The sequence below is a fragment of the Cricetulus griseus genome, chromosome 3, assembly GCF_003668045.3.
Source record: "Cricetulus griseus strain 17A/GY chromosome 3, alternate assembly CriGri-PICRH-1.0, whole genome shotgun sequence".
Lineage (NCBI taxonomy): Eukaryota > Metazoa > Chordata > Mammalia > Rodentia > Cricetidae > Cricetulus > Cricetulus griseus.
Genome location: NC_048596.1, coordinates 195,963,645 through 195,978,977, shown reverse-complemented (window position 1 = coordinate 195,978,977; position 15,333 = coordinate 195,963,645). Strand labels below are relative to the sequence as shown.

General features: G+C 46.5%; 1 protein-coding gene across 1 annotated transcript; it reads right to left on the bottom strand.

Annotated features, from left to right (window-relative positions):
• Window positions 1–6,021: 6,021 nt before the first annotated feature.
• On the bottom strand, window positions 6,022–9,948 carry Hsbp1 (heat shock factor binding protein 1). The gene is made up of 4 exons (XM_027410772.2): window positions 9,789–9,948; window positions 9,435–9,501; window positions 8,676–8,796; window positions 6,022–6,914 (listed from the first exon to the last, which is right to left on the bottom strand). The coding sequence occupies exons 1-3, from the start codon at window positions 9,831–9,833 to the stop codon at window positions 8,678–8,680; spliced, it is 231 nt and encodes a 76-aa protein (XP_027266573.1). The 5' UTR covers window positions 9,834–9,948; the 3' UTR covers window positions 6,022–6,914; window positions 8,676–8,677.
• Window positions 9,949–15,333: the final 5,385 nt, after the last annotated feature.

Genomic DNA, 15,333 nt, shown 5'->3' with positions numbered 1-15,333 from the left:
TAAAAATAGTAAACTGTAGCAGCTCCCTCCCCCTACCCTCATGCTCCCAATTAGTTCAGGAGTTCATGCCCCTTCCATTCCTGGGGACCATCAATCCCTTAGAGTCCTTCATGTTTCCTAGTTTCTATGGTGAAGAGGATTATAGGCTGGTAATCCTTTGCTCTATGTCTAAAATTCATATACGAGTGAGTACATACCATGTTTGTCTTTTTGTAACTGGGTTACCTCACTCAGGATGGTTTCTTCTAGTTCCATCCATTTGCCTGCGAATTTCAAGATTCCATTGCTTTTTTCTGCTGAGTAGTACTCCATTGTATAAATGTACCACATTTTCTCAATCCATTCTTCAGTTGAGGGGCATCTAGGTTGCTTCCAGGTTCTGGCTATTACAAACAATGCTGCTATGAACATGGTTGAACATATGTCCTTGTTGTATGAACATGCACTATTTGGGTATATACCCAAGAGAGGAATGGCTGGATCTTGAGGTAGACTGATTCCCATTTTTCTGAGCCACCGCCATACTGATTTCCAGAGTGGTCTTACAAGATCGCACTCCCACCAGCAATGGAGGAGTGTTCCTTTTTCTCCACATTCTCTCCAGCATACATTGTCTTTGGTATTTTTGATTTTAGCCATTCTGACAGGTGTGAGGTGGTATCTCAGAGCTACAATAAGAGCAAGAGAAGAGGAGTAGAGGAGAGGAAATGGAGGGGCAGAAATATTGAGTTGGGGGAAGAATAGAGGAGAGAGAGCAGGATGAGAGATACCATATCAGAGGGAGCCACTATAGGTCCGAGAAGAGATCTGGAACCAGGGAGATCTCCAGAGACCTACAAGGATGACATGATCTGACAATCCAGGCAAAGGTGGAAAATGAGATTGATGACTTCTCTTTATGCCATCCTAGAGCCTTCATCCAGTGGCTGATGGAAGCAGAGACAGACATCCACAGATATACACTGAGCTGAAATAGGGAATTTAGTTGAAGAGAGGGAGGAATGAAGAGTGAAGGTGTCTGTACCAGGTTGGAGAAACCCACAGGAACAATTGGCCTGAACAAGGGAGAACACATCGACCCCAGATGCTGTCGGGGAGGCCAGTACAAGACTGATCCAGACCCCTGAACATGGATGTCAATAAGGAGGCTTCTGCACTCCAGGGAGTGTCTTGAGGTGGATTATTTTTTTTCCCTGGTGCAAGAAGGGACTTTGAGAGCCCATCCCACGGGTGGGATGAACGGTTACACTCTGGCCCTGGACACATGGGGAAGACCAGGACCAGCACAGGAAGATTTGGTGGACTTTGCAGAGCCCCCGTTGAGGGCCCTATCCTGCCTGGGGAGTGGTGGGTGGATGGGGTGGGGGGTAGGCTGGGGGTGGGGGAGGAGGGATGGGGGTGAGAGGAGGGAGAGGGAGAAGGGACTTACATGTGAAACAAGCTTGTTCCCTAACTAGAACTAATAAAAAAAATAGTAAACCGGGGGACTTTGTGGATGTCCAATATGGATACTTGGGCTGGGTATTATTCTTTTGTTTAAAAAGAAGAAAAGAGAAATGCTGAGACATGAGTCATGTTGACTATAAGTTTATTATAAGGCCCGGAAGAGTAGGGAGACTAAGAAGAGGAAAGGAATAGGGATAATGGCTGACTGCCATGGCTGGTTGCCACAGAGAGAGCACATAGGTGAGAGAGAGAGGAGAGAGGAAGCAGTGAGGAAGCAGAGAGGAAACAGAGAGAGAGTAAGTGGGCAGGGATCTGTCTTTTAAAGGGGTCCTCTGCACTTGCGTGCAGACTTAGTTCCCATGGAACCTTGGGCTGACCAGGGTACTGCCTGTTCCACCAGGTAACAGGGGCAGGCCAGCATAATGCCTGAACCTTTCACTGGGGTGATGGCTCTTGCCATGCAAACATGAGGCCCTGAGTTCAAATCTTGGGAACAAGCAAAAGGCACTTGGTCTAAGTACCGCCATCTTGTTTCTAGATTCCATTTTAGAAGCAGGGTCAAGTAAAGTTTAAATTCCCCTGACCTCCCTAGACAACTGACATCACTGCCACCCTGGTTAGGAAGTTGAGACAAGAATGGTGCGCAAGCTGCCCCACCACACTTGAGTAGACCGACCAATGAGAACATCAAGGAAAGGGGAGAGACGGTTCAAGAGTCAGAGGGTGGGTGTTAGTGCTGTAGGATGCTCCTCCCGACGTTGACAGGACTTTGCACTCATAGGCTCACAGCAGCTATGGTGAGCTGCATAAGATCTAGCATACTGGGAATGGCGTTCGTGTGGCTCCACATCATGAACTGAGCAGTTACTGGCCACTGATGACTGCTGGGGGAAGGGGAGTCATTCTTTGGGGATGTGGCTGGTAGGGGACTGGTAGGTTGTCCATGCCTATGTAGCTGGAGCTAATGCATTATACAAAGAAGATGTGAAGAAGGATATGTTGGAGGGCTAGGAAAGAGTAGGAGGGGAAAGTGTGTGTGTGTGTGTGTGTGTGTGTGTGTGTGTGTGTGTGTGTGTGTGTGTGTTTGTGCCCCAACCCCCGAGTGCATATGGGCATGTGCGTGCTATAACCTCGATACATTGCATACATGCACAAAATGGTAAAAAAAAAAAAATCTAAAAAAGACAGATGTGGGTGGGTGCTGTACAGTCAGTGCTTGACCCCTAAGTAATTACACAACTTAAGTCTGGTGTGTTTGTTACTTAATTTTAGACCATGCTCAATTGAAAAAATGCAGAACTGACCTTTTGAATCTAAATTTCAAGAGCTACTCTGGCTGTGGGGCTGACTGGGTTCTGACTGGGATGCTCTGGAGGACAGACTGACATCTCAGCTCACAGAGGCAAGGGACAGCAGAGAGGATGCTGTATGATCAGATAGCTGTTGTGACACATTGCATTGACCTCATATAACTCAGACCCTTGGATTAGTTTTTTCAAAGGAGATGGGTCACATAAAAAAAACTAATGTCATCATGTGGATTAAAGCAAACAGTGCATAGGAAGCCCTAGGCACAGCAAAGCATCCCTAAATAAGCCCTTGAAGGTTGGTCAGGTGGTCAGTGGGTAAACGTCCCTGCCAGAGAGGCCCAGAGACCTGAGTTTGATGCCTCTGCACCCACAACAGCACCTTCACTGCCCCCTCCCCCCACGAGATACAAAACAGTAATCCTGCCCACAAGTACTTTTTGGACAAGGGATAATAATCAGTGCTGTTTCCAAGTCACTTTAGGGGCTATATACCAACATACTACACACATTCTTCTAGCTTGTTTGGTCCAATTAAAAATACATAAGCACAAAGTAAGAGTGGAACACAATTATCTTTGTGGGCAGCCTGTAACTTGCAAACATGTCTATCAAATTCATTTCCAAGGGACGGCCTGCCTTGGAGGATGCCATTGCTCAGTACCCTAGGTAAGGCTGGAATTCAAAGGGCTCTCAGAGGCCATCCAATCTTTAGTTCCCCAGGACCCTGAAAACTGACCTGACCTAATGTGACCAAATAGAAAAACAAAACTGGGAAATGATTTAGTTAAAAGGAAAAGGAAAGCAGGGTGCATACACTAGGGGCCAAATGAGGCTGAGGGGACTCTGGGCTGTTTCTTGGTAGCCTATTGGTCTGTGAATGACCCAGGAGCAAAGGGTTAACTCTCCTTCTGAATGCTGGCTGGCTGGGTGAGGGACTGGGGCTGACTGACAAGAGTTTGATGAGCAAGGCTGAGAAAGTGAGGTTGCCTGCAACATTTGGAGGCAGCTTCTTGGAGAACAGGGAGCCCCAGTGCAGGAGTTTCTCCAGTTGAGCCAGGTGGTGCCAGGAAGGCAGAAGTCTGGCTGACTAGGAGGGCTGCAGTGGAGGTCAGTCACATGCCTAACTGTTGTTCTCCGTGCAGGTGCAGTCTCACGTGAAGGCTGGACAGGCTGCAAAGCCTGTTTTATGTAAGGTCAAGGCTTTGCTTTCGAGCTTAGAGAAACAGCTTTGTATTTACATAGGGAGCCTATGGCACCTGTAGACTGAGCTTAATACAGGTGTCTTCCTGTGCCTACTTACCTGCGGATAGTTCAGTGAGATGGGAGGCAGGGGAGGATCAGGTCTGACTTCCCTGTCCAGGGCTTTCGGAGGTTCTGATTGGTTTGCACTGTGAATAGACAGGACTCTAACCTAGTGTGAAACCCAACAGGACCATAACCTTTCTTCCTGGGCATCCTCCAGTGACAAGCACCTCTGTGGAAGTCTTCCCAGGTCACCTTCTCAAGTACTCACCTGTTGGGCCCCAGCCCTCACGGGGTCTCTGTGAGTTGCTTGTGAGCCAATAACCACAGGTGCATCCTGTTTTCTAGTCCTGGCCTTGCCCCACTACACCTGGGAAAACATGAGCTCTTCTTCCATGAGCTCTTACACCTGGGGTTTTTCCATTGTGCTGTAAGTGTATATAAGGCTGCTCTCCCCCTGGGATGTAGAAGATGGAAAGACACACAGCACAAGCCGCCGGACATCTCTGTGTTAACTAAATCTCCAGGCTTTCTTCTGATACTCGGACTTAGTCTTGGCATGGACGACGCAAGTGGAGATTCCACCGAGATCAGAAAAGAAAGGGGAGCCTGAGGGATAACCCTCAAAAGGCTGCCACCAGCAAGTAAGGTTTATGAGGGTGGATTGGTGCGTCAACTCCTGAGAGAGTTGGACGGGAAACAGAGAAGCACTGTCTTAAAAAGAAAACTGCAGTTAGTGGAATTGTTATGGAAAGTAAAAGTAATAGAAAAATAGAAAATGAAAAGCAAAGCTTTTTTTTTTTTGGTTTCTCTGTGTAGCTTTGGAAGGCTCCTGGCACTTGCTCTGGAGACCAGGCTGGCCTCGAACTCAGAGATCTGCCTGCCTCTGCCTCCCGAGTGCTGGGATTAAAGGTGTGTGCCACCAACGCCCAGCGAAAAGCAAAGTTTTAAAAAGAAAATAAAAGTAAAAAATATACAGTTTTAAAAAAGAAAATGAAAAGTTTTAAAGAGAAAACGGAAAGTTAAAAAATAGAGTCTGGATGCTGTATGCTATTGTGCTGTCTTTGAGTTGTTCAATGCTAAGGAAAGAGCAAAAGCTGCTTACAGATATTTGATTATAAATGCTGCTAGATTAAATCAACTTATATGTTTTAAAATTGCTTTGACTTCTAAATTTAAATATAAGGACAGTTTACTTGGGAAAATAATTTCTGCTTTTGTTTCCACAAAAAATGAAAAATCTCTGTGGATTCCTTTCAGACTAACATGGTTTGATGAAGACCCCCTGAAGCAATGGCCAGGTGATCCAACATTGAAGACACCTGGGACGATGCAGTCACAGACCAGTACAGTCAGGATTTCTGGGATTTCCTAGGATCCCCATGGTATTCCAGCAGGATGCAGTGTGGAAAGAACAACACCCACATTTCCAAATATTGTTTATGAATGTATGTTTTCATTTAACGGATGCCACACCCACCCCTTCCTTTCTGTGCTTGGGTTTTCAGAGGCTTCAGTTGATAACATAACATGGGATCCCCTTTTTTAGCTGAAAACTGAGATAAGAAACATACTAGTCACAAGGACATCCTAGCAACAGGGGTCCTGGCACTTTTATCACAAGAGGTATTTCTGGTTCAGGGATCTGTCTCAGAAGCCGATTCCTAGGTCACAAACTCCTTCCTGACCCATCCCATCCCACTGTCTCCTGATGACAAGCAGACCTGGAGTTCCCATTTCTAAGGATCAAGAAAGTCCTGCATGCAGTTGCAGCTGGTCTGTCTCAGCCTAACAGAGTGGCATCTTGAGGGACTCAACCTGTAGTGCCACTCACTGGTCTGATGACAGGAACTCCTGCTTGAGAGCAAGCTCGGCAACACACTTTCAGGAGCCTTTGTTGTCCCATCCCGCCCCAGAATTCAGAAATACGACAAAGTTGTTCTTAGCCATCTGCAACACAAATGAGAAAACAGAATGCCCTACTCAATCAGGGTTTCCTCTAGGAAAGACCACGCCATTTCTCAACTTTTCCAATTATTCATGTTTTTTATTGTATGAAATCACTTTGTTGGGACAGTGACATGGATTGCCTTCCAGGTCATTAAAAGTGGCCTGGAGGCTAAGCCTACAGACACTGGAATTCCAAATGTAGAGTTTATCTGTCTTTAATCAATAATAGAACTCACTGTGCAAGAATTTAGGCAAGAAATAGTTCAAGTAAAATAGTATTTCTTAAAAACCAGTGCCTCCTACCAGCCACTGGGCATTTCTCAGCCATGTGACCTGCAGTGAACTTACTTGGGTCTTTTGGTCTCTTCCCTTTTAGACAGTAGCTCGAAGGGAGGCCAGGGTCACTGGGTTCTGACATCCTGCCAGATGAGCACTGTAGGCCCAACCAATGCTACTAGAATCTCATGCAAAACTCTGTGACAGACACTTGTTAAATGTTCTCGGCATTTGGAAAAGTATTTCTGACACTCTAGTGTCAGTTCAACAGTCACTTTGTGCTGAAAGAAAGAACCCTAAACGTACACATCTCACATCACGGCTTCTGCCAAGGGGAGGAGTCACTAGTCACCTAACTGGGAAGTACTCTGTCATGTCATCAAACAGTAACTACCACAAGAAGAACAGCAGGAAAGGACTTCAAAAATCACTAAAAAGTTTGACAATTTTATGCAGAAACCGCCAAAGTTTTAGTGTTTAATAATTAAGACAACTGACCAAGATGTGAATATACCAAGTTTGAGAAACTGGGGATGCAGGGGAGGGACACTCTATGGACTATGTAGGCTGTTGTGATAAGAATACACGCTTCATAAACCTGTCAACACATAGTAGTTAGTTGCAGAAAGCCAGTTGGTTTTCTCTTGGCTTGGGAAAAAGATGTTCTGGACTCGGTGTGAATGTCAGCACCTGTGAAAGAAAAAACCATCAACAGCAGCAAGGAAGGCTTGGCAAGGCCCCTCCCAGAACAGCCAAGAACATTTTCCAATTAGTCATCTGTTAAATTCTCCATGAATACTATTCTAGAAAATGCAATTTATAAATTTTAAAGTGCCTTTGTAAATAAAAAGTTAACTTATGTGTATGTGTGTCCCTGTGTGTGGGTATGTACAGGTGAGTGCAGGTCCTTGTGGAGGCCAGAAGAGGGTGTTGGATCCTCTGGAGGTGGAATTGCAGACAGTGGTGAGTGAGGTCTCATGTGACTGCTGGGAACTGAACTTGGGTCTTCCACAGGGCATACGTTGCTTTTAACACCTGAGCCATCTCTCCAGACCCTTATTTGGACATCTTTATTCAAAATTCTTTGAATCCACTTCCTATTTTCATTCCTGTCTTTGTGTTTCCCTGTCAGTTGAACATCTTCAATCATACAATCTTTCAGTTCTTGACTCATGGGGGTTTTCTGTCACAACATAGCACAATCCCCTAGAGCTTCCAAGATCCACTCGACACTTTGCAGCTCTTCTCTAAATAGGACTGAAGACGACACAGCACATACCAAGCACTGATGCGCATCTCATAGTTAAACAACCCAATGTATTGTTTATGTATCTTGACCCTCCCAACCCCCATCTAGTCTCCTGGAATTCAGAACAACCTATTTCAGTCACTGAAAAGCTGGTTCAAGGCCAAGCCCAGAAATAACCTTTAATCCCAGAATCTAGGAGGCAGAGGCAGAAGCAGGTGGGTCTCTATGAACCTGAGGCCATCCTGGTCTATACAGTAAGTTCCAGGCCAGGCAGCCAGGGTTTCATAGCATGTCAAAATAAAAAAAATAAAAACTGAGGGCCCTTCCTCCACAAACACAAGTGAAGCTACAAAGAAATTCACTACATTAAATGGTTTTGTGCTTGTCATCTGATATCTGAAATGATTCAGTGGAAATTTAACTCAGTCTAGAGTAAAGGAGTCGAGTCCATGATAAAAGTCACAAACGTCTCTAGAATTTATAATAGATATTTATGTAAGTGACCTGAATTCTCTGCTGTTTGTAAAAGAAAACAATGAAATAATCTTCCAGTGGCCAGGGTAGGGCACCAAAACACATGCCCAGAAATGACATCACCTGGTGGTCTTCAGTTGCCAGCTCACCAGCCAGAGACATGTCCAAGTTCCAGGTGTGTCCTATGCAGGGCCCAGGATATGAGTGAGGACCGTCATAACTTACAATTAAAACATCAAAGGACTATAGATGGCTCAGCGGTTAAGAGCACTTTTTCTTCTCGGAAAGGACCTAGGTTTGATTCCGAGTACCCGCAAGGTGGCAGGTCTTGTCTGTAACTCCAGTCCCAAGGGATATGATGCTTTCTTTTGGTCTCCCATAGCATTAGGTTTGCATGAGGTGAATATGCAAGCAAAACACTCATATATAAATATTTAAATGACTTCTGTCTTTTATCAGCAATTTCACTCTTCTTTAAGTGTGAACATTATTATGTGTATAGCCTGGACATGCCCAGCAGTGATTCAGTTTTAAGTAATGAAACTTGGAAATGTAAATTCTACCTAAGGAATTAGTTTGGCATGAGCAGTTTCAAAACATGGACTTTCTAGGTGGGGTGCAGAGATACTGGCTGGGAAAAGACACAGGTGAAATCTATCAACGACATCAACCTTACACTGATGGCCACTTTGTGTGCTTTGCGTCAGCAAACTGGTGCCCTCCCTTACCTTCAACTTTTCTGTGCAGTAGCAATCTTGTTTTCCCCTTCCAGTTCTTCCACACCAGCCTGGGTCATGAGGTCAGCGATATTTTTCTCCAGATCGTCAATGCGACTGCTCATGTCATCGAGTGGCACAGTTAAGGAGCCCACACACCAATACCCCACTCTGTCCCCATCCTCCAGGCCCCTGAAACCTGGCTTAAGCAGCAGCTGCTTTCCCTTTCTTCTGGCTACAGTGACCGCCTGGCGGTCTGAGAGGTACAGGGGACCCAGGTAAGTTACTTTCCTAAACCCCGGTTTCCTCATTCATTAATCCCAGAGGACTCTATCCCATGGGTAAAGAGAGGAAGAGTGCTCAGTGAGCACTCCCAGCCGACATAGCCTAGCTCCTTTACTGGTGTTCTGGAGGACCCCCAACAGGGAACTTGGGTAGCTTGGCCACGTCTCTGGCTCTTGGCGCAGTCCTCAGGAACACAGTATAGCCAAGATCAGTGAAGAAATTTCCAAGTGCGGCTGGAGAGATAGCTCAGGGTTATGAGCATTTGAGGCTCTTGCAGAGGGCCTGAGTGTGGTTCCCAGTACCCACACCCGGCAGCTCACAACCACCTGTAACTCCAGCTACAGGGGATCCAATGCCTTTAGTCTCTTCACTCACTCACGCGCACCCATAATATACATAATTAAAAATAATGACTACCTGAAGTCGGTTTGCAAACCTCCCGCTTATCCCCACCATTAAGAAGCTGCCTCCGAAGCAAAAGGATATTCCTTCCAATGATCTGATCCGACATGATCTGAAACTTGTCTTGCATCTGCTGCAAGAGCGTCTCCACCTACGAGAAACCAGAACAAGTCCGCCGATTCCAGCTTATTCCGAGACCATTTTCCTGGGAGGAAGGGGAGGCCAGGGGGTAGGGGAGTCCCGGCAGGTGGGCGAGACCTTTAGCGAGGCCCTGCCAGGTCGGGTTTGGTATTCCCGCGGGTCAGGTCGTGAGGGTCCGTGCCGGGGCCGCAGGAGGGCGAGCCCCGCAGGTGCGCGGGCCGAGGCCGCTGGCCACACCCCACGCCAGGGCCGAGAGCGGCCGCGGAGTGTCGGAACCCAGGTGAGCCTGACGCTTACCACCAAGGTGATGTCCTGCATGGTCTTGGGGTCCGTCTCGGCCATCTCCCCGGTGCCCAGCTTGGCGGCGATGTCTCGGAACCGTCACCTACACTTCGGTTTCTTGGCGCAGACGCCCCCCAAGCCACCAGTTCTCGCGACAACACAGTCACGGGACCGCGAGGCATTGTGGGCGTTGTAGTTCCCGTCACGTACCGGAAGGACCTGGGAAACTTCAGAGCGTCCTGAGGACAGGCTCCGCCTCCCCGGTTTTAGCTCTGCCTCCATCCCCGCCCCAGCTCTACCCTGAATGCGGCAGGGAGCGGAAGCGGAGAGAAAACCGGAAGTGGGCAAAGGTTAACGGGGATTAACGTTTTTTTTTTTTTTTTTCCCTGTGGATGTAGTCAGGCCTTGCGGGTGAAGGCGCTTGCCACCAAATCTGATTCTGGAGTTCGATCTTGCATGTTGGAAGAAGAGCCCCAGCTTTCACAAATTGACCTCTGCCCAGCACACATGTCCTGTGACATACACATATACATATAATTTACAAAATAAATAAATGTAATTTTAAAAAATCCCTTAGAGTTGGTAAGAGTGCACTAACTGGATGTCTGCTCTTCACCAAGACCTATTCTTGAAGACATGGGCCAACAAGTATGTGAGGCCCGATATCCTACTTACTTGGGAGGGATCCTGAGTTCAAGGTGTGACTGAGAAAACTTACTGAGACTCTGTCTCAGAAACAAAACAAAACAAAGCAAAGACCTAACAAGCAGAAAGAGGGTGGAATGGAATGTATTCAGTGGCAAAACACTTGCCTAGCACAAAGAGACCAGCACTGTAGAAACAAAACAAAACAAGAAAGCTCAGGCTACCACCCCCATCCTGGATTGGCACATAACACAGTATACCCAGTTTGCCAGGTATTACTGTTGAAGGGACCGCCCCCCCCCCCCCCATTTGGGCAGCCATGACAGTAATATGTGCTCGCTATGACCTTGTCTTAGTCACTAGAGGTCAGACGCCTGCCTTGTGACAAGGAACCAATCAGAAGTTAGCTGGTGGTGCTGTGCTTTACGACCCTGGGTGTACTTTACGGGCAAGCACACAGCAATGACGTACAAAGCATAGCAACCATCCTGGGAGGGCCTATGGGCCATAACAACCAGTTGGCCAATCAACACAGGGCAAGCCCTCCAAGCCTGGAGGGCACACCAATCCTGAGCCTGTGCGTACCCCTAGACACTCCCCTTACGCTGCCTTACAAGATCTCTCGGGAGCCCCTAGGAGCTGTCTTTGCTAGCCATCCGCCATGGCGGGTGGGTGAAAGACTGGAGCTAACACGGGGTTAGCTCGTTAAAACAATAAAGCCTCATGCAGTTTGCAGCAAGCTCTCGAATCCGCCTGGTGATTGGGGTGATCGTGGTCGTGGCCTGGGACCCCGGATACCTGAGTTTTCCGGGGGTCTAACACTGTGATGGAAACTAACCCGGCTTCTTTCAACCATATGGCTGCCTAATGCTAAGTGGTGCAGGTCTCCATTTGTGTACAAGAGGGGGCAGTGTCAGGGGTGAACCGGGACGTTTGTGTCTCAGGCAGCTCTGAGTTGGGAGGGCCCTGGTTCAAATACTACTTCCCAGGTTCCATAGAGAGATGTGCTGAGATGGCTCTCAGGTGAAATCTTTGTTAGTGATACAAGCCACTCAGTGGAGGAAGCAGGGATAGGAGATACAATGAACAGAACAAAGGGATTCTTTGCATTTATGGACCAGGGTGGGTGTGGGTCAGAGGTGGTGTTGCAGGTGCCTCTGAGTCTAGCAAATTCCGTGAAGGTACTCACTGGAATATAAGGTCCTACCTTGGGGCTGTTATAGGGAGCTTAGCCTCACAGGGAAGGTACTAGACAGGACAGGAGATGTGGCTGATCCTTTCTGCAGAGCCATCACGAGGAGCCAGAGTTCTGCATGTTCCTGAATTGTACAGACATATGGATGGTCACGGGCCAGGAGACAGTTTACTAAAGAGAAACAGAGGACTCCAAAGTCCCACTAGATCCTGGCTGAGGTCCAGCTCCTAAAGGGACCAAGTCTGTGACCTTCCATAGGTTGTGTACTCACTGTGTGTTTTTCTGCAGTCCGTTCTCTAAAGGAATCAGTATCTAAGAAAGTTTCCAGAATTCTGCTTTCTGTTGAGTTAGACCTGTAGATGGCCCTGGGGCTGTGTTTCAACAATGGGCTAAGCAATTCCAGCAACTCACTTGCCTGCTCTCAGAGGACTTTATTTTGGAGTGGGGGTGAGGTCAATCCATTTTGAGTTTAGCTGGAGGAAGACTGTACATCCTGTTAACATTGGTAACTAAGATGGATCAGGCTTGGCCAGGGAGATATGTGTCTCAATTTTCTTCCCCAGCTAGCATCTAACTACATCCTTATCAGTTCCCTCATGCTCTTACTCAATTCACACAGAACTTCCTTCCCATGTTAAGCATGCAAAACGTGTGTGTGTGTGTGTGTGTGTGTGTGTGTGTGTGTGTGTGTGTACATCCATGTGTGTATGTATACATGTGGATATATGTGTGACAAGGTGTAACATGCATCTGTGAGACAGTGTGGAGGCTAGAGGCCCATGTTGGGAGCTACCAGTCATTTTAGATTAAGGACCCCCTCCCTTTAAAAAAACTTTTTTGGTCTTTCAAGGCAGGATTGCTCTGTGTAACACTGGCTGTCTTGGAACTCTGTAGACCAGGCTGGCCTCAAACTCACAGATCCTTAACTATTGTATTTGTAACTACTCTATTTCAAAATGATGTCACATTCTGAGCTGGTGAGGGTTAGGATTTCAATGAATGTTGCCTGGGGATACCATCCTCCCTCAATAACTAGTAGTGGACCATCACTTTAGTTTGTACTGTGTTCTTGTATAAAGAGTTCTTACGAACCTCTGACCTCTGGCATCAGTGGCCAAGGGCAACTGCATCCTCTGGCTACTGACTTCAGACCCAACTGTTCAGTGTAGAAGTCTGCACTGGGGTTTCTAGTGAGGTCTAGCTTCTGACCATGAGCAAGCTCAAGTCATCTATGAACTAGTTCTCAGACTGGAAGATGATAGCTGTTTGCTTCTTTTTTTTTAAAGTTTATTTTATTTTAATTAATAAATTAACAAGTGTGTGTGCACTTGTGTGTGCATGTGCATGCTTGCACACTCAAACACAGGTGCTCTCAGAATCCAGAAGAGGGTGTCAGATCCCCTGGAGCTAGAGTTACAGGCAATTGTGAACAGCCCATATGGGTGCTGGGAGTCAGACTGAGGTCCTCTGCAAGAGCAGAGGTGCTCTTAACTGAAGGGTCATCTCTCCAGCCCCTGCCTCCTCCTTTCTTCCTTCCTTCCTTTTTCTGGTAGGAGACCTGTGGTTGTTGGTTTCTGTTTTTTGTTTTTTCTTCCCCCCACATTGAAGTTTTCTTCATCTAAACAGCAAATGTGACTCTCTGAGTGATGGCTTAATTTTCTTTCTTACATTTACAGAGAAAGACGGATGCACTTTCTGGTGTGTTAAGCAGCTGCTTCTCACACAAACCTCTCTACACTCGGAGCTGATGCCCTCTTTGTAGGGGCTGACACGTAGCTCAGATGAATTTTGTTCAGTTAATGAAGCTGCTGCACATATATGCAAGGTGCCAGGAACTGACCTTGCTTTGAAGGCATCAAAGTTTGGATCAATCTCATTTTTAACCTTTCGGTTCATGCTGAAGTTGGCTTACCTCCTTTTAGCATTTTTAAAGCTTTTCCTAGATTAATTTTAAGTTGTAATTCCCTTCTCCATGTCCAGAATAACTTGGGTTTTACAAGAGCTTGCTATAACACTTTTATGATGGCTTTTGGTTCATGCTAGGCCATTCATGACACTCCTTTCTTGGATCTACACAAAAGACAGAAGAGGACCCTACTGTGCAAAATGGCTTTTTTCCCCTTCAGTAATGGGGATTGAATCTAGAGCACTGAATATAACAAGTAAGTGCTGTATCACTGAGTTATATTCCCAATCCCTTTTTAAAAATTATGTTTGTTTAAGTTTTTATTTTATTTTATGGGTATGAGTATTTGTATGAATGTGTATCTGTGGCACCTTGTGTATGCCTATGGAGTCCAGTAGATGGTGTCAAATCCTCAACTGTATGTGCTTGTCTTTCTGTAGGTGCCCAAGGAGGCCAGAGGTGCTGGATCTCTGGGAAGCTGGAGGTACAGGTGGTTACGAGGTATCTGATGTGAGTGTTGGGAACTGAACTCAGCTCTTCAGCAGGAGCACTTGCTCTCTTAACTGCTGAGCTGTTTTGCTAGCCCTCTGATGTATCTCTGAGGGCATTCCAGAGAGGTTTAATAAAAAGAAAGACCCTCTCTGGACTTGGGCAGCCCCATCCCATGGACTAGGAGAAAAAAGTGAAAAGGAGAAAGTGAAGTAAACACTAGTGTTCACCTCTTTCTGCTTCCTGACTGTGGATGTCACGTGACCGCCTGCCTCCTGTTCTTGCTGCCATGCATTCCCCACCATGTTGGACTGTACCCTCAAACTGCAAGCCCAAAGAACCCCCCTCCACCTAAGTTTCTTTTGTTGGGTAGTTTGTCATAGCAATGATAAAGGTAACCAACACACAGGACATGAAGGCTCATTTTCCTAATACCTAGGGTGGCTCTTTCTATTTCATTGGCCATTCCAAACCTTCCCAGGCTTTCCCAACCTGCTATTTCACCCCTGTTACTCCCAGAGGATGACCTTATGTTCTAAGGAGAAAAATCACCTGTGGACGATAAAGGCTCCCAATCACAACCCTGCCCCATCCTCTTTGCCATCACCAGCTCCTAAGTATGAATGCAAGGCCGTGCACAGTTTGGGTAGAGACTTTCACCCTGTGTCTGCCACTTACTCCAGAAACTTGCTTCCTCTGTCCCTCCTTTCCACTTAACCTTCATCTCAACAAACAAAAGTGACAGACAAACAGAAAATCCAAGCTGCATGTGATGTTGAACTTCTCTTATCTCAGCATGGGGAGGCTGCTATAGGAGAATTGCAAGTTAAAGCCAGTCTGGGCTATAGTGTGATCCTGTCACCAGCCAGCCAATCAGCCAACCATTCAACCATCCAACCATCCAACCAGCCAACCAACCAACCAACCAGCCAACCAGCCAGCCAGCTAGCCAGCCAGCCAGCCAGCCAACCAGTCAACCAACCATCTAGCTGAAACAAGAGACAAACTCAGAACAAAACACCACCACCACCACCACACCAAAAACAATAGCAAACTCAGCTGCCCCTCCTGTCTCAGCTTTCTGAGTGCTGAGATCATAGGCATGCATCTCCCCACTGGCTTTACTTCTTGGTACACAACTAAAGTCAACTGTCCCATCTTCCTGCTTTTTTGGTTTGTTACTGTTTTGCCTTCCATTGTATTTATTTTGACTTCTCTCCTAAGTGATACTGGTTTTTCTTGTGGTAGTTGTCTTTTAAAATGAATATAATTAAAATTATAAATTTATTTTTACTTTATTACATTTACGTGTGTGTGTGTGTGTG

Excerpts from the sequence above, each read along its gene's own strand:
- Hsbp1 (XM_027410772.2), bottom strand. The coding sequence starts at position 9,833 with ATGGCCGAGACGGACCCCAAGACCATGCAGGACATCACCTTGGTG. Across the intron at positions 9,502-9,788 it reads TGCAGGACATCACCTTGGTG|GTGGAGACGCTCTTGCAGCA; the intron begins GTAAGCGTCAGG and ends GGTTTCTCGTAG. Across the intron at positions 8,797-9,434 it reads GGATCAGATCATTGGAAGGA|TCGATGACATGAGCAGTCGC; the intron begins ATATCCTTTTGC and ends TAACTGTGCCAC.